The 27,489-nt window shown below is 51.9% G+C and overlaps 1 protein-coding gene across 1 annotated transcript; it reads right to left on the bottom strand.

The window, feature by feature from the left end:
• Positions 1-11,143: 11,143 nt before the first annotated feature.
• On the bottom strand, positions 11,144-26,288 carry LOC123373229 (dynactin subunit 3-like). The gene is made up of 7 exons (XM_045022097.1): positions 26,119-26,288; positions 25,195-25,279; positions 23,651-23,737; positions 22,049-22,132; positions 21,003-21,061; positions 12,679-12,738; positions 11,144-11,701 (listed from the first exon to the last, which is right to left on the bottom strand). The coding sequence occupies exons 1-7, from the start codon at positions 26,203-26,205 to the stop codon at positions 11,612-11,614; spliced, it is 552 nt and encodes a 183-aa protein (XP_044878032.1). The 5' UTR covers positions 26,206-26,288; the 3' UTR covers positions 11,144-11,611.
• Positions 26,289-27,489: the final 1,201 nt, after the last annotated feature.

Raw genomic sequence — 27,489 nt, 5'->3', positions numbered from 1 at the left:
TTGCAGCTGTTTGCCGTACCAAGGCAATCAGGGAGTTGGCCCATATTACAGATAATCGAGATCCATTGTTTCTGGGCTCTATCACATCTGATGACACAGAGCCTGCCCGGAGAGTGAAATTGAATATTCATAGCAAGACTATTGACTTTAAAATTGACTCAGAAGCAAACGTCACAGTCAATGCAGAAGGGACTTAAAATCATCTTCAACCCTTCCCAGAGCTGAAATCACCTGACATCACCTCAATTAGCCTTGGAGGGATTCTGAACTGCATGGGCCAGTTCACCACAGAAACAACTTACAAAGACAAAAGCTGCACATTCAGAGTGAACTTGATAAAAGGATCAAAGACCAACAACCTTCTCAGCAAAACTGTGACAGCCATGATGGGCCTAGTGAGACAGGTGGAAGGATGGAGGATTTATGATATTGGACATTAATGGGACATTCAGTACAAATCAACTTAAGAAACAACGCTGAACCATATAGTGTACAAACACACCTACCAGGAAGCCCTTGGAAGAGACTAGCTGCAGATTTATGCAAATTCAGAGAACATCATGACCTGATTGTAGTGGACTATTTTCCCAGGTATATAGAAATCACGTATTTGAAAGACTCGATGACCTTTCGAGGTCCCTTCCAGTTCCAGGAGATTGGTATATCTCCAATTATTACCTAACATGTTGCTGTGTAATAGAGAAACTGAAGTGTACCTTTTACTCACTTCGGTATTCCAGCATAACTAGAGACAGACAACAGGCCACAATTCATTGCAGCAGAATTTAAGTCATTCCAAACTAAATATGATTTTGACCATATTACTAGAAGCCTCCATTCCCCACAAGTGAATGGAGAGCCTGAGAGAGCTGTACAGACAGCCAAGAAAATCCTACAGCAGGAAGATCCACTCCTTGCTCCTCTTTTTTGTTTTCCTCTCTGTGTGGCCGCCCCTCCCGGCCATGGGGCTAGCAAGAGTCATAGCCTGGCCCTGCTCAGTGGAATGGCCTTTGCAGACTAACCGGAGCCATTGTTCTGCTCAGGTGGGGGTGGGCCCCTGCCTCCTTTGTTCAGACCTGGGCTCGGTGTAGGGGGCGCTGCCCAAGAATGCAAGACCTTATATGGCCACATAGCTGAGCATGTAAGTCATGCCTGTGACTTAGGACTAGCCCAGACATGTCTGTGCTCACCTGAAGACCTTTCCCTGCTTTCTCTCCTCCCCTCTAACAAGGGGGACCAATCAAAGTTACTGGCGGGAAACTGCCTAAGTCTGCCTATATAACCAGACATTTTCTAAGCAGACCTCGGAGAAGGTCCTTGCTTTGCCACCTGGTCTGATCAGCTAGGGGTCTTTGGGAGGCCCTCTCCCCACTCTCGTTTGTTTTTGAGCGTACCCCCGTTTTTAAACTCCCCTCCCACGAACAACGAATTTTGCCTGGAGATCTCCTGATTATTGTGGGCAAATTGAGTCCTCTCTGTGTCCTCTGATGCTGCTGCTGTGCCTGCCTCTGCTGTTGTCCTGGGGATTGGTAAGAACTCTCTCTTGCAGACCCTCCCTGTTCTAGCTGCTGGCTTTTCTTTCCCCAACAGACAGACCCAAGTTAACTCCTTGGTCTGCATCTGTATTCTGGTTCTGGTTCTGCAGCTCCTTTGCTGCTAGAAATAAACCTGTGCCTCCCTGGATTCTATCCTGGGCAGCTCACTTGCAGTTGCTCCACTGCTGCAGCCACACCCTTGGAGAACCACCCCTAGTATAAGGTGCACTCATTAGGTTAAGTTAGGTTTAGCATTATACTCTGTAAGTTAGGCTTAGAGAATTGTTGCATTGTGTTTTGTTACTTGCTAATTTGTGTAGTCTTGGTTAAGTTAGATCATAGGTAAGATTTTGCTGTGTTTTGTATAATTGTGGTTAAGTCTGTCTTTCCACTGCAACCCCCCCGCCCAGCTTCTTTGTGTCCCTCTGACTCCTTACAGTCTGTCTGTTCCCTGTGTCTCTCTAAGTTTAAATCTCCCTCTGCTCCACCACGTGCTCCTCTCCCCCCATCCCAATCTAGCATAAAACCCCATTGGTTACTTTTTTCCTCTCTGATACACCTCACATTCTATATTTACACCACTGTGACACATTTTTACCTAAAATTGTTTATTATTTAACATATTTTTCCATAACTGTTAGTTGGTTATATGCTGCTGTGACACACCTTTTTACATAGAAATTGTTAGCTACCTGTTACATTTATACCTCAGTGTTAATTGTTTACCAACTGTATTGTACCTCACTATTGAAACCCCCTATACTGTTCACCAAAAGAAACCCCTCCCCAATTGTCTACCTTAACAAACCCCACACCCCTCACTATTGAATTTTCCCTGTTTTTGCATTTTCTTAATAAAGTTTATTTTGCACCCCACCCGTGTGGTAATTGTCCCCCAAGATCCCCTACCTGCTGGCAGGGACACAGATCAACACCAATAGCAGCTACTGGATACAGTCCAACATAACTCCTGATCGGAAGACAACTCAGAACTACTGTTCCAGCTTTGGAAAAGAACCTCTCTCTGAAATGGCCAGACTGGACGAGAGTAGCCGAATCTGATAAAAAGGCAAAACGAGCTTACAAATGCTTTTAAAACAGCTATTCCCTTGGTTAGAAAACTGCTGGGTCTAGAACCTGGTGACAGTGTTCATGTCATATTGGATGGAGGAAAAGGAGGAGACCTCCAACTGTCACAAAGAAAAATAATTCAGAGCCCTGATCACGTGAGCAACGTGTTGGACTCTCCGACAATGGAGAGTCCAACAGAAACTGTCAACATGGACTGTCCCTCAGAAACAATAATCAACAGAGCAAACACCCCAGAGGGCGGCTGCAAAACAAGAAGATGACTCAAGGAACAGTCTGATCCAGAGACACTTCGCAGACTGGTCCGTACTGAACTTCAAAGGCAGCATAATAGAATAAACACTGTAAATGCATGGCAGGAATGTAGAACGTAAAGAGGGAGATGTGATGGAACGATAAAATTGCATTATACTGTTCAGCCACCCAGTAGCGCTGTGTGCGACAGACCTTATTTAAGCTAACCTCGGCCACACCTGGCAGAGCATTAAACGATCTTATAATAAACACATCTGGGGTGTATCTCTCTGGGAAGGAAGCTCTGTGGCCACTCCATATCTGGTGTTAGCCTGACTTGCTGAGAGCAGCCCTGCAACCTATCATGTACAAGGGATACATGACAACCAGCCTCCCCCCTTCCTAAAAGAATCCAGTGTGCAGATTGCAACGAATCCCGACAAAGCCCCACTCACTGCCCCCAGCACACACAGCTCGGGAAGGAGCAGCACCAGGAACCCTGCTCACTCGGGTCCCTAAATGCAGGCTCCCTTCGCCAGCACTGGTAGCAGGCCTCTCATCGTGGCTGTGGCCACCTCCCCAGCACACACATTCACAGCCAGCACAGTACAAGCTGGCCCACAATGCACCTGTCCTTGAGGCTTTCCTCCAGGGGAATTTAATCCGTTTGATGTTATGAGAATGAAATAGCCCCAGGTTGACCTGAGCGGCAAATCAAACAACAGGTATTTTCTCTTGCCTTGTTTGGATTTAATGAAACGGCAATAAAGAGGCAAAGCTGCCAGCCGTGGCTGCCAAAAGCATGAATTCTAGCCGAAGCACATCTTGGGAGGCTGTCAGGAAAAGGTCACGGGAAACTGAGTCGGTTTTCAGAGATTGGCAGCCAGGGCGAAATCGAACCCTCTCCTTGTAAACCTTCTCATTACTCTCTGCGGGCCCAGAACTGTCCCTGGCCCGCCCCCAGGTCCTCCCCACTCCCGCGCCACACAAGGCAGCTTTACCTCCTGCCCAGCCTGGAGAGTCTGATCACCCTTGCTAGCTACCCCCAGGGGCTGCAAAGCCCCAAGCCACGTGGGCCCCATCGCAGTGGGTGCTGCACCAGGTAGGATCCTAGGGCCGAATCCTGAGGCCCTTCTTCAGTTCTGGTGCAAGCAAACTCCCACTGAAGCTTTGTCCGAATCAGGGACTGCAGGTCTGGCCCTGGACACTAGCCCTATCAAGTCACCTTGGGCTGGATCCTGCCCTGGGTTAGTCCACTGTGAGCCTGCAATAACCCCATTGAAGTGGGTGCAGTCACTCTGGATTCAAACTGGTTTAACTGAGATCAGGCTCTGCCCCCTTGAACCCCTGGGGTCAGGGTGTGCCCCATACCAAGCAGCAGGGCCTGGACAGGTGGGAGCAGATCGGGTGTACACTGATATTCGCAGCGATGAGCGTGCCGGAACCACTAGGGACCCTGGCTCTGCAATCCACATGGATCTGGCTGAGGAGTTAGACCTGCATCTCTGTCTTTCTGTTTAAACCTTGGAACGCGGCCACTAAGCAGCCCCAGCAGCAGCATCTCCCCTCCCATGATGTCATTATGACAGAAACTGGGCCCAGGGAGACCTGTGCAGTGCAACCTGCTCAGCTGGGCAACTCACCTCCAGGCCTGGCCAAGGACAAAGGAGGCAGGGCCGCTCCTGCAGCTCCCCAGGCCACGCAGCGAGGCAGGGGCACCAGAGAGCTTTCTGGTGAGACTCATTCAGGCCCCTGGGCTGCGGTTAACGCACACACCAACAGTGGGGGGCTGTCCCTGCGCAGAAGGAGCCTGCTGTCCTGGGACATCCCTGTTTCTAAAGGGCCAGAGAAGGGGGCAGAGACGTCACTGAGACAGAATCATAGGATCATAGAATATCAGAGTTGGAAGGGACCTCAGGAGGTATCTAGTCCAACCCCCTGCTCAAAGCAGGACCAACCCCAACTAAATCATCCCAGCCAGGGCTTTGTCAAGCCGGGCCTTAAAAACCTCTAAGGAAGGAGATTCCACCCCCTCCCTAGGGAACCCATTCCAGTGCTTCACAACCCTCCCAGTGAAATAGTGTTTCCTAATATCCAACCTAGACCTCCCCCACTGCAACCTGAGACCATTACTCCTTGTTCTGTCATCTGCCACCACTGAGAACAGCCGAGCTCCATCCTCTCTGGAACCCCCCTTCAGGTAGCTGAAGGCTGCTATCAAATCCCCCCGCACTCTCCTCTTCTGCAGACTAAACAATCCCAGTTCCCTCAGCCTCTCCTCATAAGTCATGTGCCCCAGCCCCCTCATCATTTTCGTTGCCCTCCGCTGGACTCTCTCCAATTTGTCCACAACCCTTCTGTTGGTGTCACTAGGCATAAATCTAGGTAACTCGGGAGGATGGCTTTGGGCCTATGTGACCCAAAGTACCTTTATGTAAAGTGCTTTTGTTAGCCTTACTAAACTTTTGTAACCTTTTGTGTTATGTGCTAATTACTGGCAGTGGCAAGGTTGCTTGATACTAGATGTAGCCAATACTAAATAAGATAGGCGGAAAGCAGGTGCTGTAATTAAAGTTATATGCATGAGAACGTAGCCCCCACGGTGGGAAAGTACAGATAACTGATCACAGAAGAGTTGCTAACGAGCTAAGGTGGTTTTTTGCCAAGTATGACTTAACTGCTTCATGTGATTGCTATTGCAAAGTGTATTTGCTGTATGGGAATGAAAGGTGGGGAGAGGAGGAGTGTGGGGGTGATGGGAATGCTTAGCTGAAGTTATGTATAAAGAGAGGAAAACCGCTTGTATTGGTGTGCAGGATTTGAGATTGCTAGTTCTCCCTTGCACCTTATCTGGGCTCAAATAAACCTGGTTTTTGCTTCTCCACCTTGGTGTGTTTATTGGAAGCGAAGCACACCGGGCAACGAACCACTGTTGCTGTCGCCTCGGGCCTCTGTGCCGGCAACACTTCTGTAGTGGGGGGCCCAAAACTGGACACAGTACTCCAGATGTGGCCTCACCATTGCCGAATAGAGGGGAATGATCACATTCCTCGATCTGCTGGAAATGCCCCTACTTATACAACCCAAAATGCCATTAGCCTTCTTGGCAACAAGGGCACACTGCTGACTCATATTCAGCTTCTCGTCCACTGTAACCCCTTAGGTCCCTTTCTGCAGAACTGCTGCCCAGCCAGTCGCTGACGGAGGCACATTGACAGCACTGGAAGGGTCTGTTTAGCCACAGAACACTTGATACCAATCAGCTCTGTGTTCTTGGGGAACCAGGGCGCAGTATCCAGCCTGTCTGACTCATGAAAAATACCCCCCACCAGCCTCTGCTTAAACCAAAACCCATCAGAGAAAAGACTTGCAGAGAGCAATGAAGGGTGGTGGGAGACACACCTAGACCCCTCCTGACAAGGGTGACAAGATTAAGACATCTCCATTAGCATACAAAATGGAGAGCAGAGACAACTCCCTTAGCCTCATCTGCATGAGAGATGGGACAGGGAGACATCTCAATCAGGGCCGGCTCCAGGCACCAGCTCAGCAAGCAGGTGCTTGGGATGGCCAAGGGGAAGGGGCGGCAAGTTGGGCTCTTCGGCGGTAATTCAGCGGCGGGTCCCTTGGTCCCTCTCGGAGGGAAGGACCTGCCGCCAAATTGCCGCCGAAGAAGAAAGCAGCATGGTGGAGCCAGGAGCAAACAGTCTCCCTCTGAAGGGCCTGGCTGCAGGGAGCTAGATCCAGGATGCCTGAGGGGAGCAGGGCTGGGGAAAGGCAGAGGAGCTGGGGAGCTCCTGTCTGGAAAGCCCCAGGCTGCGGCCTAGCATAAGGCCAAGAGGTACTGGGGGTTGCAGGGGGCAGCCCAGGGGTAGGCCAAGGCAGCAGGTCCAAACCCCTTTGCCTATGATGAGTGGCTGATGCTGCAGCCTGCCCCAGGGCACGGGGCTAGATGGAGACTGGCAGTAGCCAAAACTGAGGCAAAGTGGGGACAAAGGCTAACAAAGTGGGGGACTGCCAGGGGGCAGCACCCCAGTTAAAAGGGCACCGGGGTCAAGAGGACAGGCGGATCACCAGCCTGCAGAGGGCGCTCCTGGCTGGGAATGAGCTAATTCCCAGAAGTGACCAGCAGGAGGCACCGCAGGGGTGAGTCCGCACGTCTCCAGGCTCACTCCCCCTCAGCGCATGCTGCCAATTCACAGCAGGGGTCACGTTGCCCCACCTGGGAGTGCCATATCAGAAACTGCCTGTGTGTGTCTGAGGGGCCCTTAGCCGAGACCCCACTAGACAGGCACCCGTGGGCGCTAAGCAGGACCCCAGCTGGGTGGGGTTGGCTTGCGGCTTGGCCGATGTCATTCTTAGCTGTTATTCCATTGGATGCTAATTGCTAGCGCTGGCTGCATTCCAGGCCTGGACAGTTTGCATGTATTAGGGAGTCAGGTGAATTCAACCACTTTCAAGCCCTTTTGTGTCTGCCAGGCTTTGGCTGAAGTTTGTGGCATTCAGCCAAGCCTGAGGGTTGCACTGTGGTGTAGCCGCTCCACGCACAATACAGGAGAGCAGCCCCGGGGAAGGGGAAGGAGCCAGAGGCTGCGGTTTGGTCCCGGTGATAGTCACAGAAAATTCCCAAGTATCAGGGGGTAGCCGGGTTAATCTGTATCCACAAAACCAACGAGGAGTTCAGTGGCACCTTAAAGACTAACAGATTTATTTGGGCGGAAGCTTTCGTGGGTAAAAAACCCACATGCATCTGAAGAAGTGGGGCTTTTACCCACAAAAGCTTCTGCCCAAATAAACTTGTTAGTCTTTAAGGTGCCACCGGACTCCTCGTTGGTTTTTTAGAAAATTCCCAGATACCTGAGAGATTCTCAAATCATCCGCCCGCTGCCCAGAGCCACAATCAAAGCCGAAATTGGCAGAATATTCTCCAGCCAGCTCCCCTCAATCTCCCACCCGCCGAGCTGATGGCAGAATGTGCCGGGAGGATCCTGGGCTCAGAAGGAAATGCCAACGGGGCTGGCTGGCGAAATGCCAACGGGGCTGGCTGGCGAGTTTCTGACACATCTGTGGGACTCCCCAGGGTGCTGTATGCCATACCTAGGTGGACAACGCACAGACACACTGACACACACACACACTTAGGGCACTTAGGATTCTCCCACCTGGTGCCGTGTGTTGTCATTTTTATCTGTGCAGGGCGGGCATAAAACCTGCCCCCCGTGAGAGTGGAGAGCTCTGAGCTCAATGCAGCGGCACCGCACGTCACACTCAGCTACCCACGTTCTTAGATGTCAAAGCTAGAAAGGATCATTAGAGCAGCTAGTCGGACCCCCTGCAGCATCCAGCCCACAGAACCTCACCGAGGAAACATTCCAGCAAGGCCAAGACTCCCCTGAGCTCTCGCAAATCTTCGCTACCCACCCAGCCCTGATGTAAAGACTCCGAGGGATGGAGACTCACCAGGCCCCTAGGTAAGTTCTTGCCAAGCCATCCGTCTTCTGCTCCCCACGTCCATGCCCGCTCTCTGGGGGTTTGCACCACTGCCCGCTGGGGAGCAGAGTCCTGGGACCAGGCCAGGGGCAGGAGCAGCTGCGCTTCAGGGTTGGAGCGGGAGTCAGGCCTAGTGGTTAGAACAGGAGTTGGGAGCCAGGAATTAGCACCCAGGCAGCAGAGCCAAGGGTCAGTCTGCTGACTCTGCCCACCAGTCAGGCAGCCAGCTGTGGTCGTTAGGTTGCCCAGAGCTGGCTCTGCTGAGGGCTCTGATTCCTGACACACAGACTGAGCTGCTCAGGGACCAGTGGCACTGGACTGGGGGGAAGCAGAGGGGCCAGGGCCCTCCCACTTTTCACCAGAGCGGACCCCACCTCTTCCCCTCAAGGCCTCAGCCAGCCGGGGAGCACAGGCAGCTGTGGGAGCCGCACGGACCCTCCACCTGCCTACAGTGCGGGGGGCTGAGAGCAGACCCCTTGCAAGGGGCAGGGTCCAAGTGTGGGTGCAGCCCTTAGGTTGCCCTCGGGGGTTGGTATGTAGCAGCTGTGAGCCAGCGTTACCCCTCCGGTCGCCCAGCACGGGCTCCTCGAGGAACGCAGGCTGTGGGCACCGGGCACCCCACAGGGCAGCACGGTGAATTTCCTGGGCCTGACATTTCTTATGGCACCGGGCAGCCCAGCGTGTTCTCCCGCTAACACCCAGCCGGCTCCGGAGGTCTACACGCGGTTAGCGAGCATGGCGAGTGCATTGGGTGCGCCCCCCAGGGGCAGGGACTGGCTTGCTGCCACCAGGCTGGGCGTGCGGGGTGGGCACGGGTTGGCTAGTGCGCTGACACTTGCTAGCTCCGTCCTTCCCTCCCTGGGCGGAGCAGCCAGGCTTCACCCCCGACGTGCCCCTGACTCCTGGGCTGCAGGACCAAGCCAGGCGCCGCCTCGGAGCTGGCATGAGGCCCAGCCCGTGGCTGAGAGAGTCACTGTGCAAACTCTGCTGCCATCTAGCGTTTGGCACAGCTGTGCACCCTCACGGCTCTGCGCTGAGGCAGCATTTCCCAAACTCGGGCTGAGATCCTGGCCCTGCTCCATGGGCCGAAGGAGAGGGGGAGGGGCCTTCTGTGCCAAAAATGGCATCGCCTGTTTCCCAGTCACCCACTGCTTGCAAGGGTGCATCTGGCTCAGTGTCCTAGCAGAGATGGCGCAGGACGGGCTGTCAGTTGGTGTCTGCTCCAGACCAGCATGGCACACTGGGGAACAGGACGACCAGCTCCTTATGCACCAGCTATAACGTGTAGGGGAAATGCTGCATGAGCACAGGGGACTTCAATTTGTCTGACAGATGCTGGGGTCTCCTGCTGCCAGGGCTAAGACATCCTGGGAATTTATTAACATTACAGATGAGCGCTTCCTACCACAAATCCAACATGGAGATTTCTAGATCGGAGCTCAGCTGAGGCTGGTGCCACCTGTTCAGCCAATTCGATCCTGCCGGGCTCCACAGCTGCCCCCCTTTAGCCAGGACACTCCCCCTTCTCCTACTCAAGACAAAAGTTTTTAAGAAGGGCCCAAATGGATCCTAGTGGGCATAGGGCCTGGCAGCCTGCGACAGGCCCTGCACCTACACCTACCCGCTGGGCTTCTCTCTAGTTTTCGGTGTGGGAGGACCCGTCACTTTTATGCCCTCGCACTGCAGGCACCTGGCCTTATTTTCCCTCTTGGGACTGAGTTACAAAGCAGGGGAATGGGGTGGGGGTGGGGAACCTTCCCCATGACTTCACAAGCTCTCTGTCCTGTGCAAAGGACGGTGGGTGAGCATCAGAGGAAATGGCCCTTTTCTCAGCGGAGGGATTGACTGGAGTCCCTTATAGCACATGCACCAGCCAACCAAAGCAGCTCAGCTAGTTTTCCCCCTATCAGACGGGCACAGTCCCCCCTGCCGTGCCAGAGACCAGGCTAAAATTTACTGCCTGGTGCCAGTCAGAGCAGTTCCTGCCAGCCTGTCCAGCGCCCACTGCTATTTAGTCAGCTATAAACATACATCTTGGGCCTGCTGTGCGGAAGCTCACCGTGAGCCCCACCCTGGTACCTGCAGTTACGCAAGGGAGATTTCATCACACTGGCACCAGCAGCAGGCCCATCATTGGGACCACGTGAACTCCCATGCCACTAGCAGCACCATAGTGGAACTGGAAAAGGGCAACAAAGATGATCTGGGCTGTGGAACACCTTCCACATGCAGAGATCAATCAGACTGGGACTGTCCAGCTTGGAAAAGAGACAACTAAGGGGGGGATATGATAGAGGTCTATAAAATCATGACTGGTGGGGAGAAAGTGAATAAGGAAGTGTTATTTACTCTTCAGAACACAAGAACTAGGGGTCACCAAATGAAATAAATAGGCAGCAGGTTTAAAACAAACAAAAGGAAGTATGTCTTCACACAAGGCAGTCAACCTGTGGAACTCCTTGCCAGAGGATGTTGTGAAGGCCAAGACGATAACAGGGTTCAAAAAGAACTAGATAAGTTAATGGAGGACGGGTCCATCAATAGCTATTAGCCAGGCTGGGCAGGGATGGTGTCCCTGGCCTCTGTTTGCCAGAAGCTGGGAATGGGCGACAGGGGAGGGATCACTTGATGATTATCGGTTCTGTTCACTCCCTCTGGGGCATCTGGCATTGGCCCCTGTCGGAATACAGGGCACTGGGCTAGATGGACCTTTGGTCTCACCCAGTGTGGCTGTTCTTATGTTTTTACCATAACTCCAGACGTACACAAAGAACAGCAAGTGAGCCACAACGTAGTTAATGTCTGAGGATTTTATTCTGGTCCACAGGTAAGTGTAACAGATCCGCGTTTCCGTCACATCCCAAACAGCGAGCTGAGCAGGGAGTTTTAAATAAATTAGAAGTCAAAGTTATTTCAGGGAAGTGCAAGTCAGGAGGAGTGCAGCCCGGCGAGTGCGAACAGGGCGCCAGTCACCTGGCTTCATTTCTAAGAAGAGAAGGGAGGGCAAAGTGCAGCTCATAGGCCAAAAATGGGTTACAAGACCCTATGGCATCACTGGCAGCCACCTTCATCTTCAGTATGTAGGTGCAGCCCACTGAGACTACAAGTCCCAGCATGCAGCGCTCTGCTCCAAGCAGCCGGGCCAGAGCATTGCATACTGGAACCTGTGGGGCCAGGACAGGGGCAATCCTCCCCAGTTCACCCAAGCTTGGGGCTGCCCTGGGGCTGCCGGCTGCATTTCTCCTGGCGATACATCGCTGCCATCACTCTGCCATAGGCTTCACCTGCTTGGCTGCTTCCAGCTGCGTCAGCATTTCATCCCACTGGACAAACTGCTTAGACAGAAGCAGGGTCTGAAAAAGGCTTTTAAGGAAGAAGAGGTGGAATGTGGCAAAGAAGGTGGTAGTGAAGCCAAGGCTGGCATGGTCCCGGAGAATGAACCCAGACTGAGCCCAGCCACTGTCAGACACCTGATTCAGACAGAAGTGAACACAGACCAGTCCTGGGGCCTCCGCCTCTACCCTGTGACGGGTAACAGTGGAGCCTGGGCTCATGCACTGCAGCAAGCGGAGAGCAAGCGATCAGATTCAAGCCCAGGGAAGCACTGTGCTGATCCTGAGGAGTCTCGCCCAGAGCTGGGATTTCAAGGGCCCAAGATGACAGCGGGGCTCAGTACGGAGTCAGAACAGCCCACGTGATGCCCTGCTCTCTATCCTGCCGCACCACAGGAAGGAGGCCCACAGCCTTCGCTTGGATCCACACTTCTCACTCTGAAGGCAGCAGAGCCATTAATGTAGCTCAGGCGGGTGCTCTCAGTGATCAGCAGTCCAAGCGACCCACATGCTGACAGCTCCCAGCCCAGGATGGGCTCTGGGCAAGAAGCTGTCGGAATGGAGAGTGCAAACGTACGGGTTTCTCTGCTGTTGTGGTGAGACCTGCCCTCGTGAGGCGTTCCGGCCTCAGCGCTTCCAGCCCAGCGTGAGCTCCGCAGAGCGGGGGATCTAGGTGCTCACTCACTGGGCTAGCTGGATGCTCAGGGCAGTATCAGTATCAGCGCTTGGGTTCTGTCTGCTAACATGACACAGTGCTGCGTGTCTCACTCCGAACAGAGGCTGTGCTATAGGGAACGGCACGGGACACAGACGGCTCTCCCTTGTCACAAGCCGGGGGCTAGAACAGTCAGCTACCCAAGCTATCCAGTGGGCTGAAGGATCCTTGGAGTGTCGTTCTGCCCCTTGGTACAGCTATTTTCAGATTAACAATCACCCTGCAAGCCGCCAGCGCCCCACACACTGGCTGGCTGTGCCCGCAGCCCTGGGTTAAAGGATACCATTTTATTGTAGTCTTCTAGGAGCACCCTGACGTTTTCGGTTACTGCTTCGCACTGGTCCTGCAACAGGAGGAAAGCGCCGAGTGAACAGGCAATAAGGGACATCCTGATCTGGATACAGCACTTTCCAGCTCCAAAGCACTTCAGAGCATTTACCTCCCAGCCCCCGGGAGGAAGGTAACTGTCCTAGGGAAACTGAGGCAGGGGGGAAGCACCTCGGCCCAGGTCAGAGCCTGGCTTCACATTTGGCCGTTCCAGGCTGTGATCAGGGTTGCTGCGGGAAGTTCTGACAGTCATGGAAAAGGACAATCAAACGTGGTGCAGGAAACCACAAAGCAAATGAAGTGTCTAAAGCACAGGAGCTGGCAGTACTGGACACTCAATGGCAACATCTATGCTAATGCAGAGATAAGGCTGCTGGGAGGATGTCATCCCGCTGCAGACCTCGGAGCTGAGCAAAACCCCAGCTTCTGAAATCCACGCAACAGCCTCAGCTCTCTCTTCCAGCAATGCCCCAGTACCACACATATATTCTGGGGATCACCTAGACCAGTAAGGGGTTGTCCCCGCCTGCCTGTAACTTTGGGTGCCTTCTGGCTGTGCTGCTGTGGCTCAGAGCCCTGACACCACGAGCCAGCCTACAAGCATAAAGGTCTCAACACTGGTTTCCACCCCCCTAGTTACTCCCTGCAGGATGATCCACTAGCCCTTCTGGTCCTGAGTCACCCCCACCCCCAAATCCATCTCCCTGAGTTCTTAACTACCAGACACTCAGACTTTTCCCCTCTGGTTCATCACTCCCGAAGGAGTGAATCCTGCCCAGTTATCACTTCACTTTGGTGCACACACTCCCCACAGTTTGGGGTACAAGCAAACAGAATTTCACAGAAAACGCAGATCCAAAGATGAAATAGGGAGGAAAAGCAAAGTTACACAGAAAAGAGACACAGGCAATCTCAGGCTTCACTTCTGTACTAGCTAAATTCTAGAGATGTCGATTAATCACAGTTAACTTACACAATTAACTCAAAAAAATTAATTGCAATTAATCACACTGTTAAACACTACAATATCAATTGAAATGTATTAAATATTTTTGGATGGGTTTCTACATTTTCAAATACATCGATTTCAATTACAACACAGAATACAAAGTGCACACTGCTCACTTTATATTTTTTATTACAAATATTTGCACTGTAATAACAAAAGAAACAGTATTTTTCAATTCATCTCATACAAGGACTGTAGTGCAACCTCTTTATCGTGAAAGTGCAACTTACAAATGTAGTTGTGTGTGTTACATAACTGCACTCAAAACCAAAACAATGTAAAACTTTATAGCCAACAAGCCCACTCAGTCCTATTTCTTGTTCAGCCAATCGCTAAGACAAACAAGTTTATTTACATTTATGGGAGATAATGCTGCCCACTTCTTACTTACAATGTCACCTGAAAGCGAGAACAGGCGTTCGCATGGCACTTTTGTAGCTGGCATCGCAAAATATTTACATGCCAGATGGGCTAAAGTTTGATATGCTTCATGTTTTGGCCGTCATTTCAGAGGACATGCATCCATGCTGATGACGCTTGTAAAAAAACGAATGCATTAAATTTATGACTGAACTCCTTGGAGGAGAATTGTAAGTCTCCTGCTCAGTTTTACCCACATTCTGCCATATGTTTCATGTTATAGCAGTCTTGGATGATGACCAGCACATGTTGTTCACTTTCACTGCAAATTTGACAAAATGCAAAGAAGGTACCAATGTGAAATTTCTAAAGATAGCTACAGCACTCAACCCAAGATTTAAGAATCTGAAGTGCCTTCCAAAATCTGAGAAGGATGAGGTGTGGAGCTTTCAGAAATCTTAAGAGCAACACTCTGATGTGGAAACTGCAGAACTCAAACCACCAAAAACGAAAATCAGCTTTCTGCTGGTGGCATCTGACTCAGATAATGAAAATGAACATGTGTCGGTCCACACTGCTTTGGATTGTTATCAAGCAGAACCCGTCATCAGCATGGCCGCATGTCCTCTGGAATAGTGTTTGAAGGAATAAGGGACATATGAATCATTAGCACATCTGACATGTAAATATCTTGCGACGCCGGCATTATCGTCTGCAAATGTAAACAAATTTGTTTATCTGAGCAGTTGGCTGAACAAGGAGGACTGATTGGACTAGTTTTGTTTTTGAATGCAGGTGGTTTTTGTATGTAATTCTACATTTGTAAGTTCAACTTTCATGATAAAGAGATGGCACTACAGTGCTTGTATTAGGTGAATTGAAAATTATTTCTTTTGTTTTTTACAGTGCAAATATTCATAATAAAAAATAAATACGAAATGAGCACTTTGTACTGAAATCAATATATTTGAAAAACGTAGAAAACACCCAAAAATATTTAAATAAATGGTATTCTATTGTTTAACAGCGCAATTAATTGTGATTAATTTTTTAATCACTTGACAGCCCTACTAAATTCCCTTTTCTAGTACAAGTTACTGCGTCCTCGAGAGGATCCAGTCTCATACTGATGCCACCTGCTTAGATCCTGGCACTCAGTTTCTGAATAACCTTCACTTCAAACCCTCTTCCCTTTTAACAGGGTGTGCAGGGTTTCCCTGCCCCTCCCCGACTCCAGTAATAATTCACGGGTACACAGCAGAGCAGCGGTGAGAGGGGTGGGGGACCTCCCCCGCTTCTTTAGGGCTTGTCTGCATTTGAAACGCTACAGCTCTACACTGAAGTGCTACAGCTGCAGACGCGACCTATGCTGATGGGAGGGGTTCTCCCGTTGGTATAGGTAATCCATGTCCCTGGGAAGCTGTAGATAGGTCACTGACTAGCACTGTCTAGACTGGGGGGTACGTTGACTTCACTACACTGTGCAGGGCTGTAGATTTTTACTTTTTAGTGTAGACCGGGCCTTAGTTTTCCAGGACCTGAGGATTTCTTTTCAGTTTCAATGTCTTTCCATTAAACGTAATGGTCCCCGTTGTCTTTCCCTAGGTTGTACAGTGCTAGATCCTTGCAGTTAGCTTTGCAAACAGCTAGCCTGTAACCCTCCCTGCCTGATTAATTCACCTCCTGTTGTGAGGTGATGCTGCAGTTGCATTGTAGGGCTTGTCTACACCTGAAATGCTACAGTAGCACAGACGCCGCGTGGACAGTGCCTATGCTAATGGCAGGGGCTAGGTCAACTTAACAATTTCACTCAGGGGGGTGGATTTTTTACACCCTCAGTGGCGCAAGATGGGCTGACGTAACTCTTTAGTGTAGGCCAGGCCCTAGTTACAATTACACTGTTCTACACACACAAAACCATTACCTGTGTACATATCACTTCATGACCATCACAAGCTTCCATAGAAGACCTTACTTGACACATTTCTACACAGTAACGCTGTGTATAACCAGTTGATTCAGTTGCTTATTCTTTGGGGTTCAGACCCCTGTTCTCTCCTGGGTGGCCTGGACTTTGCCTGTCACAAAAAGCCTATCTACCATTACCCACAGGATGCCATCTAGCACTACTGAAGGTGCAAAAAGCTGCCGCATGTCACCATCCCTCTCCTCTCCTCAAGCAATGCCTCAAGAGCACACACTCAGACTGGCCCTTGGCACTGTATGATTCCGGAGGTTCCAGATCCTGCCGTACACTCACACACACAGACCTGGTGTACACTAGCAAATCAGGCTGATTTAACTACATTGCTCAGGGATGAGAAAAATCCACCCCGAGTGATGCAGTTCAGCAGACCTAACCCCCAGTGTAGCCAGCGCTGTCATCAGAAGAATTCTTTCATCATAGAATACCAAGGGTGGAAGGGACCTCAGGAGGTATCAAAGCAGGACCAACCCCAAGTAAATCATCCCAGCCAGGGCTTTGTCAAGCCTGACCTTAAAAAACTCAAAGGAAGGAGATTCCACCCCCTCCCTAGTGAACCCATTCCAGTGCTTCACCACCCTCCTAGTGAAAAAAAGTTTTTCCCAATATCCAACCTAAACCTCCCCCACTGTGACTTGAGACCATTGCTCCTTGTTCTGTCATCTGCCACCACTGAGAACAGTCTAGATCAATCCTCTTTGGAACCCCCTTTCAGGGAGTTGAAAGCAGCTATCAAATCCCCCCTCATTCTTCTCTTCTGCAGACTAAACAATCCCAGTTCCCTCAGCCTTGCCTCAGAAGTCATGTGCTCCAGCCCCCTAATCATTTTTGTTGCCCTCTGCTGGACTCTTTCCAATTTTTCCACAACCTTCTTGTAGTGTGGGGCCCAAAACTGGACACAGGACTCCAGATGAGGCCTCACCAATGTCGAATAGAGGGGAATGATCACGTCCCTCAATCTGCAGGCAATGCCCCTACGTATCCAGCCCAAAATGCCTTTAGCCTTCTTGGCAACAAGGGCACCCTGCTGACTCATATCCAGCTTCTCGTCCACTGTAACCCCCAGGTCCTTTTCTGCAGAACTGCTGCCTAGACACTCGGTCCCCAGCCTGTAGCAGTGCATGGGATTCTTCCGTCCTAAGTGCAGGACTCTGCACTTGTCCTTGTTGAACCTCATCAGGTTTCTTTTGGCCCAATCCTCTAATTTGTCTAGGTCCCTCTGTAGCCTATCCCTACCCTCCAGCGTATCTACCACTCCTCCCAGTTTAGTGTCATCTGCAAACCTGCTGAGGGTGCAGTCCACGCCATCCTCCAGGTCGTTAATGAAGACATTGAACAAAACTGGCCCCAGGATTGACCCTTGGGGCACTCCGCTCGATACCAAGCTACTGCCTGTGGGGAGGTGGATTCCCTACGCCAATGGGAGAAGCCTTCCCAACAGCGTAGGTCACATCTACACTGAAGCAGGACAGCAGTGCTGCTGCAGCACTTCAAGTGCGGACAAGCCCGTAGCCGGCTCCCCAGAAAGAGCACAAGTGTGCAATTTGAGAGCCACTTCTCAGCCTTTTACAACCCCCTTAAACCTCCTCCTAGGAGACCATCTCATTTCACTTATCCATCCCGAAAGCATTAGAACCCGCTCCTTCCCCCTCACTGCTGACACCCTGCATTAGAAAAGCCCTTTGCCCTGCTATTGACAAAACGTACACAATAAAATTGTGCACAGAAATGATGCATGCTGCATCCTGAAGGTACCCACGTACCTCTACCTCTTCCCTTTGCTCACACGTATCAGAGGTTGCAAAACACAGATCTCCTTCTATCGCAATCACAGCTCTGCCATGCACCTCAAAGAAATCCACACATATCCTCCGGCCCAATTATTGCCTCCACCAGTTAGTGAAGGGCCATCTAACACACTGTTGTAGGGATATTAAAGAAGGTTTATATTAGACATGGTTTATATGAAAAATGACTTATTGTTAATTGATGCCTCATAACTAAAGGTTTATGTTAAAAGTAAATTTGTGATTCTAACCTGCAAGCCACCAGCTGTGTCTGTGTGAAGCCTGCTCAAAGAAATACTTTGTATAAAACTTGTTAAACATTAATTAACTCTAAGTAAGCCAAAACAGTGAAATAGATGTGATTAAGATAGAGAATGTATGTGACTGAATGGTTAGGGAGTTACCAGTCTGAAGAATTCAGTGTTGGCTGAAGAAGGTGTCAAGTGGGATCAACCAGATGACCCACCACACCTCAAAGGAAGGAAAAACAAGCATCTGACAGAATGGAGCCAGCCATCTGCTGATTGATTTAGCAACAGCAGAATGAGGCAACTCCTATGAACTAACATAGGGAAAAATCCCTATAAAACTGGACTCTAAAGACTGAGGACTTTGAGTCTATGGTTCTGATACCAACCTCCAGGAGCATCAGATGCATCTGACACAGACTCGGCTCCATCCTCATGACCAAGGTACCTGGCCAGTAACTTGGCATGAGCAACATCTAGGCTGGTAACTATAACATCTATACAGAACCTGAATGAATGATTGTGTGGATGAATATGTGTGTGTGTGTATAAGGAATAAGTAGTAATGGAAACAAGTAGGAAAACATTGTCTTTTGTTTTGTTATGGTATTTACAATAAATGTGGCATCTTTGCCTTATCCCTCTTAATAAGATCCTGCTGGTTTTTATTATATTGGTACAACACTGTCTGCAGCTGAAGTGCATCCAAATGCTTCCCCGGAGCTGGCAGTGGCCCCTGAGAACACCAGGAAGGTGGCAGGGGCTTTAACAGCGCTCGATGGAATCCTGTGGCTGAGCACAACTGGTCTGTAAGTGGAGGTGAAGAGCTCGCACGTTTCAGCAGTTGTGGGGTTGGGGGGTATATTGGGGCATTGCTGAAAGAGGACATAAGCTCACATGGGCACCCGTAACTGGGCATTTCCTGGTTTTCAGGCAGTGGAGTTTTTAACTCAGCTTGCTGTTCTGCAAGGGAACGACATACCACAGAGCACCCTGAACTCCACTAACTGTGCTTTCTTTGCCAAGGAATTCCCATGGGGTATTAAACAAAAGTTAGGTTGTTGGTAGGAGCTAGTGGTCATTTAAATGGCTGTAGGTATCAGCATACTGAGCCAGCTGTCCCGGTCTCCCCTCATCCCCATACACCAGCTGCACCCCACCAGCCAAGCTTCAGCACACCTCCCAAGCCATGCTCCTAACCCCTTCAAGGTGTCCCCTCCTCCAACCTGCCCTCCCCCCCCCCCCACCACCACACACGCACACACCCCCACAACTAAACCAGGCCTTCCATCGGGGAACTCATCTCCCTGAAGGCTTCATTGGCCTGGTCTACAAAATGCTTCTATTTCCGTTACTTCCCCCGCCTATAACCCAGCTCGCATGCAGTGCCTGAAGCAAAGGGCAACTACAGTTCAGTGGGATAGGGTTGGGGGGGCTACAGGGCATTGGGGTGCAATGGCACAGCAGTTAAGGGAGACTGGCAGAGCTAGGGGGTACTGTACCTCCTGCGCCTGAACCCCCAACCTCTCTTGCCTCCCCTAGCATCCATCCCCATAACTCCCCTCGCTGCATTCCCAAACCCATCTCCCTCCATTTCTGTACTGCCCCATCCCCCGATACCTCCCCCTTCCCAGGAAGCCTTCACCTGTCTAATCCCCGCCCCACAGACATTCCCCACAAAATAAAATTGCTCCCCATGATTCACAAATTATAGCAACCTCCAGTCGCTCAGACCAAAACAACTTTTAACCTAGGTCGGGGCTTGTGATGAATTAATCCTTTGTTATGTTCATTGAAGGGTGAGTTCACAGCCGTCAACGGGTCTGAGATTCATCCCTTATTAGTGCTGTTCAACTGAGCAGTACAAGGCAGCAAAAGGAAATCATGGGGGGGAGGTAGTGAAGAGGAAGGCCTGTAATTCAGGAACCTTTCAGTCAAATGACTCCACCACTATAATATTTGACTGCCTCCCTCTCGCTGCACCTTTTCTCCCTGGAGCGCAAGTGTTTTGGGCAGCAATTGTACTCTGTACAGCTCCTACACAACAGGATCCTGAGTGAGGCCTCCAGGTGCTACTGTAACTACACCTCTACCCCGATATAATGCTGTCCTCAGGAGCCCAAAAAACCACCTTACCGCGTTATAGGTGAAACCGCGTTCTATCGAACTTGCTTTGATCCACCGGAGTGCGCGCGCACACACACACACACCCCGGAGCGCTGCTTTACCGCGTTATATCTGAATTTGTGTTATATCGGGGTAGAGGTGTACTACAAAACCTACACTGCACTAGTGGCCACATGCCCCAGCTGGGATCAGGCCTTATTGGGCTAGGCAATCTACAGACACAGTCAGCGAATCACCCGCCCAAGGAGCCTAAGGCTGCAGAAGAGACGAGCCCTAATGCGGAGGTACAGAACCGGGGGGAGAAGAGACAAAGGAGCTAGTAACACAAACACACCAGGTACAAGGATGACTGGTTTGGGGAGTAAGACATTGGTCTGGGACTCAGGAGCTCTGGGTTCACTTCCCAGCTCTGCCCCAAACTTCCTGTGTGATGTTGGGCTGGTCGCTTCACCTCTCCATGCCCCAGTTCCTCTCTCTCTAACACAGAAATGTTACTCCGTTAAATCCACTGCAGGTTTTAAAAAGCCACCCAAAGCTATTTGTACACTGAGATGTTCCGGAGCAGAGATCTCCTCTGACTCCTGGAAATGCCATGATCTGGACAAACTGAAAACGTAATGGAAAGAAGAAATACTGACAATCTTAACTAGAGTGGCTGTAGTCTGTGCTACTAATTACCCCATCCTTGCCCACGAATTACCTACGGTTAACAAGAGGCCCCCTCCCTGCCCACTGAAGATTAACCATGATGAGTATTCACTCTACCTGCTGCTGTATGTGGATTTGAGCAAGTCGCTGCAGTTTGGCAGCGTGGTCAGGAGCAGCTGCAAAACACACAGAACAAAAGTCAGTCCCGGCTTCGTTTTGACATCCAGGAATTGCAGTTCCCAAAGTAGAGACGACTGTCTAAGAGCATATTTAAAATCTTTCTATTGGGATTAATTCAATACATTTCTTGTCAGTCGAAGCACATTACAGCTCGGAAATGCCCCGAAGATAAATATTGCTGGCCACCAGACCACCACTGCTTACTGCCACTTTACTGCAAAGTGAAATGCCAACATTTTAGTTGTTTGTGTATACGCTGATCAGAACCAACTGAAAACAACTTTCCAAAGTCACCTCTCTGCTGCCTCTGGGGCCATGAGATGTGGGTCCCAAACTGAGGATTAGATGCCCAAGAGACTTGTATGAAGCAGGCAACTGGATTACTGTGTGTGACTATTACTGATAAGCAACTGCATGGAGACTACAGAGACTCACCATGCAAGGGGCAGAGATACGCAGTGAACAGGAAGCTGCACCTTAGAAAGGAGACGTTCTACTGAGTTTTTCCCCTATAAGATTCTAAGGATTGTGTAGAGCAACGTGTGCATTTGTTGGCCTCCATTCCCACCCCCAATTACACTGGCTCACTGGACCAGCATCTCAGGAATACTTAACAGCCTTGCCAGTATAACATGGCTCTGGGGTCACTTAAATTCAGCCTCCCTGTACAGTGGCAGTATCGTAGCCAGGAGAATACATTCACGCCCATGTCGCTGAAGATGATGACCATGCCACATTCTGCATTTGTTCTGCAAGCTGCTGCACTGCTTTAGCACCTACAGCCTCCTTAGATTGCAAACTCGTCAGAGTTGGAAACACTTACAGTGGTTTCCGGTTATTTGAGGCAGACAGCTAGAGAACTTTTAAAAACAGCATTTCCACACTGTTCTTAGTGCCCAGGGTAATGAAAGAGAGGCCACTTGTCTTCACTAGCTGCAGGACAGCAGCTATGAAAAGGCAGCTTGCAGATGAGCATGTGTTACCTTTGATGTGTGCACTGTCCAAGAACGGCTGGAGGTTGTTCACCTGTTCCAGAAGGGCGACTTGGGAAAGAATAAACTGCTCCTCTGGTTTAAAAGACAGAGAAGGAGAAGTTTAAGTCTAACACTATTTCAGCTTTTCACAGATGAGAAAAAAAAAATCAGTTGATTAACTGGCCTGGTTCAGCTTCCCCTTCTCATAAGGCACCAAACCTACATGCAGCAGAAAGACGTCCCCACAATGATGCTTTACGTTACTACTGCACCTTTCAACCAAGGATCTCTGTGCCTTTCGCAAACACCCCCCACCCTTTTCTGGGGTAGGTATTATCAGATAGGGAAACGGAAGCTCAAAGGCAGCACACAGTACATAAAGGGAAGAACCAGGAGCAGTAGGGTGACCAGATGAGAGACATGAAATATCAGGATGCAGGAAGGGGTGTGCATGCTGGTGGAGCAACAAACAAAACAAAACAAAAAAAACCACACACACACCCCCCAAGAGCCGCCGGAGCGGGGCTGAGCACCCACCGGCAGCTCCACACCCCGCCCCCCTCACCTCGCACCAGCTCACCTTCGCTCTGCATCCACCTCCTCTGAGCTGGCTGCCACGTCCTGCTTCTCCCCCCTTCCACCAGCACTTGTGCCACCATACAGCTGATTAGCGCAAGCTTGGGAGGGGTGAGGCGAGAAATGCAGCGTGCTTGGGGAAGAGGTGGGGCCAGGGTGGGGATTTGGGGAGGGATCGAGTCGGGGCTGGGGTGTAGTTGGGGGGGGGGGGCACGAGCCCCCTCCGCATGTGTGCCGGAGGGCAAAACATCGGTCGGGACGCAGGACAAACAAGTAAATATCGAGACAGTCCCAACAAAATCAGGACGTCTGGTCACCCGAAGGAGCAGAAGCCAGGATGTTCCTCACTAAGCTAGCGATGGAAAAAGCACATGCTTTTTGCTCTTTCATTGGCTCAGTTGTTGAGTCCCATTACAAGTCAACCTCATGGCTCTGACTCTCCCTCACTGACACCAGTCTGAATGGGGGGAAACGCCACTGGAGACAATGGAGTTTCACACACCTACCACAGGAGCGGGGCAACTCAGATCCCCTGTGAGAGAGCTGGACAGGGTTAGAAGTTCACAGTATATACACACTTCAGTGTTCATAAGAGCCATTTTGTTATTGTAACAGTTGCTAGGCTTAGGACAACAATTCCCCCTCCAAACTTCTGACCAAAGGCCAGACAGACTCAGAGGGAGTCACGGTCACTCATTAAGGGAAGGCCTTCAACAGCGAGAAAAGCACTCCTCATGCGGGCACTGGCTCCACTGTGCCAGCTGCATTCCAAGTGCTTGCCAGGGAGCCAGAGCCTGGGGACTGAACCACGCTTGTTCTTCTCTGTACGATTCAGACTGTAGTTTCTCCACTTCTGATCTTTTACTGAAGCATTAGCCAGTTTACAGAGGAAGACTAGACACCAAAGGAGGCATTTCTGTCCTAAACCCATGACTGAGAGAGATTAAATGAATTGCATTCAATTAAAATCCCACCCCCCACCTTGTCTTGTGAGCTTTTGGGGAATGAGCATACTCCTTCCATTTCATGACGTACCTGCTAAGATGAACTGCAGTTTCATGGCATCAGGAACAGCCATTCGATCAATGTACTGAGGATCCAGATATTTTATTAAATCTTCAACTAAGATCAGAAGTAGGTGACAGGGAGGGAGAAGAAGAGAAGTGACTAGTTCTGGAAGTACTGCCTGTCACAATTTCCTACTTACTACAAGATGTTGTAGAAGTACTATAGCTGCTGATTCTTTTTAACAGTACCATGAATTTACACAGCATTTTATAGAACATCTGAAAGACACACTCCGCTTCAAAGAGCTTACAAATCTGAGCTGGCTCACTGTATTAGACCACAATTCAGATGTACCAAGACGCAGAGGCATCTTCAGTGGGGGATCGGAGAGGAATGTTTTTTGAGTCAACATTACAAAGTTGCTGCTGCACCAAGCCCCCCTAAGTTTCCTTGTTTGATTTTATTTAAAGTGTGTACACACATGGCCCAACAGCAATAGGTGCCTATTATTTACAGAAGGTGCCATTAACCTGCTAAGTATCACATTAGCCAATTTTAAATTCAACTGCAGAATTCACAGTCCATTCTTTAAAGGGAGGACACACAGTGCTCACTTTCCATCATGTGGCCTGCTACTTCCCCTGCCCTCTGAAATGTCTTTCCTACACATGCAAGTCTTGCCTTCTGAAGCTGGCTGAGGGTGTTCTAAAGTGGCACCACTCTGTCCCCTCCAGGCACAGCATGCTGTTCCTGTGACACCTCTCCTCCGTTACAAAAATCCCTAGGTTCTTTGCAATCTGAGGGTATGTCTACACTACCCGCCAGATCAGCGGGCAGCGATCGATCCAGCGGGGATCAATTTATCGTGTCTAGTCTAGATGCGATAAATCAATCCCCAAGCGCTCTACCGTTGACTCCTTGTACTCCACCACCACGAGAGGCGCAGGCAGAGTCAACAGGGGAGCAGCAGCAGTCGACTCACCGCAGTGAAGACACCACGGTGAGTAGGTCTAAGTATGTCTACATTATTCCCGTAGATGAAGTTGCATAACTTAGATCAACCCCCCAACAAGCGTAGACTGGACCTGAGTTGTCCTTGATAGACTCAACAGGGAGAAATAAGCTCCAATGCCAGTGAGCAGTCAGAGGCCTTGATTTTCTGCAAGTGGACATACACTGAACATGTCCTACCCCTTTCTGATGACACCAGGCCTGACAGGCTGCAGATTTCTAGGGGGATCTGATCACAGTGGAGAGCACACACAGTCCTAGGGAAGGAGTAAAGCTGAACCCTTAGGTTTTATATCTCTGATACCGACACAGAAACCAAAGCAGATTCCTTACTCTCACCTCTCAAGAGGTGCACTGCACTCGAGAGATGCCGGCTTGTCTACTCAGTCCTTTTCCTCCCAAGGAACTAATGATGAGGGTTGTTTTTAAAACTCACTCCAAAACCCAACTCAAATGATCTCGAACAGGCCACCCAACAAGACCACCATGTAAAATACAATTTGGATCTAAACCCTGTGGGTAAAAAAACCACAACACACAAATGCTGGACAAATACTTACTTTTCTTATACAAAATTTTAATCCTCTCTCTTTTGCTTGCGATGTTCCCCAAAGCCACCTGAACTTTCACCAAGCCATCTGCTGCCTGGAAGGAAAGCGATGGTGTTATAAACCAAACCGTGATTAAGTGACACTTCTAACCAGGATCCCACAACTCAACTGTCAGGAACAGACCAGCGGTGAGAGAAGATAAAACGTCTATTTAAAGCTGTTTCAGTGACTGACATTCACACGCAGCATATTTCAGCGAGCGGCCTGAATGGGTCCGTAACGCCACGACAGGCTGCTGAACAGCGCCCAGGTCGCACCCCCGAGGTGGCTGCAGTTCAGAAGTCAATGAAGCAGCCCGAGGCAGGCGGCCCGTCCGGGGCACTGGGAGAAAAGGCTCCGCGCTATTCTCGGGCCCCCCGTGAGCGTCGCAAGGCCCGCGGGAGAAGAACCCGCAGCCGGGGGGCGGGGCGGGGCCTGGCTGCTGAAAGAACAAACAGCCAGAGCTTGGCTGCCTCCCCCCCGCGTGAACCCCTCGGGGACCAACCCCCCCCCGCCTCGTGAACCCCTCGGGGGCCAACCCCCCCCCCCGCCCCGCGTGAGCCCCTCGGGGGCCAACCCCCCACCCCGCCCCGCGTGAGCCCCTCGGGGGCCAACCCCCCACCCCGCCCCGCGTGAGCCCCTCGGGGGCCAACCCCCCACCCCGCCGCGTGAACCCCTCGGGGGCCAACCCCCCCCCGGGCTGCTGCCCCCAATGCGGAGGCTGGAGCCACCTGCCCCGGCACTCGGCCCCGAGCCGCAGGGAACGGGCCCCGCTGGCCCAGCCCCAGGACGGTCCCCGGGGGGGGAGGGCGGCAGCTCCCCGCCTGGGCCCCGCTCCGGGGGGTCACACGCAGGCCGGGCGGGGGGTGCTGAGGACCCCGCCCACCCCCGCACCTTGCGCGGCCCGCGGGCCGCCCCGGCCCCGAACACCCGGCGCTCCAGCGCCTCCACCCGGTCCTGCAGCCCCGCGATCGCCGCCATCTTGTCAACACTCAGTAAGCCGGAAGTAGGGGCGGGACTTCTCCGTGACAGGAGCCAATCGGACGCGGCCTCTCTTCAAGTCAGAGGCGAAGGCGGGGGCTAATGACCCGGACGTGGTTAATTTAAAACGACTGGGTGTTGCCATGGAGATTATATGTGTGTCCCCCCCGCCCCCGCTCGCCCTGCTCCCCCAGCTCCAAGCGTTGCCATGGAGACGGTGTCCCCAGCCTGCCCTGCGCTGGGTGACAAACACAGACACTAGCCGGCTGGGCACCCCGGGGGAGGGGGGCTCCGTGCCCTGGTGCGACCCCTGGGGTAGGGGTCTGATGGGGAGCAGGCCCTCTGCCCCTCGGGCCGGGCGTGTCTGGGGCAGGCCAGGCCTGGGCCCTGCTCCTCCTCTCGCCTCCCACTGCCTCCCGCGCTGCCAGCCCGGCTCCCCTGGGGCAGGAATCCCACCCGACCACCCCCCGGCTGCCGGGGATCTGTCCTGCCTGCTCCCTCCCGCCTCCCACTGCCTCCCGCGCTGCCAGCCCGGCTCCCCTGGGGCAGGCGTCCCACCCGACCACCCCCCGGCTGCCGGGGATCTGTCCGGCCTGCTCCCTCCCGCCTCCCACTGCCTCCCGCGCTGCCAGCCCGGCTCCCCTGGGGCAGGCGTCCCACCCGACCACCCCCCGGCTGCCGGGGATCTGTCCTGCCTGCTCCCTCCCGCCTCCCACTGCCTCCCGCGCTGCCAGCCCGGCTCCCGGCTCCCCTGGGGCAGGAATCCCACCCGACCACCCCCCGGCTGCCGGGGATCTGTCCTGCCTGCTCCCTCCCGCCTCCCACTGCCTCCCGCGCTGCCAGCCTGGCTCCCAGCTCCCCTGGGGCAGGCGTCCCACCCGACCACCCCCCGGCTGCTGGGGATCTGTCTGGCCTGCTCCTCCTCTCGCCTCCCACTGCCTCCCGCGCTGCCAGCCCGGCTCCCGGCTCCCCTGGGGCAGGCGTCCCACCCGACCACCCCCCGGCTGCCGGGGATCTGTCCGGCCTGCTCCCTCCCGCCTCCCACTGCCTCCCGCGCTGCCAGCCCGGCAGAGCTCCCCCTGGCCGAACCCTCCCCAGGCCACTGTGCTTGGGGCTCGTTCGACCAGACCCTGTGTGCTTTAACCCTCCAGAGCCTGAGCAGAGCCCAGACACGTCCCCTGGGCTGGGGTCCCTGGGTACGTTCTCAGGGTGTGGCTCCTCTGTCCAGCCCCCCTTTGCTGGTTCCACTATTTCATAATCACAGTTCCGTACCGTCGGCCAGAA

The sequence above is a fragment of the Mauremys mutica genome, chromosome 6 (genome assembly GCF_020497125.1).
Source record: "Mauremys mutica isolate MM-2020 ecotype Southern chromosome 6, ASM2049712v1, whole genome shotgun sequence".
NCBI lineage: Eukaryota > Metazoa > Chordata > Testudines > Geoemydidae > Mauremys > Mauremys mutica.
This window is presented reverse-complemented; position numbering and strand designations above follow the sequence as displayed.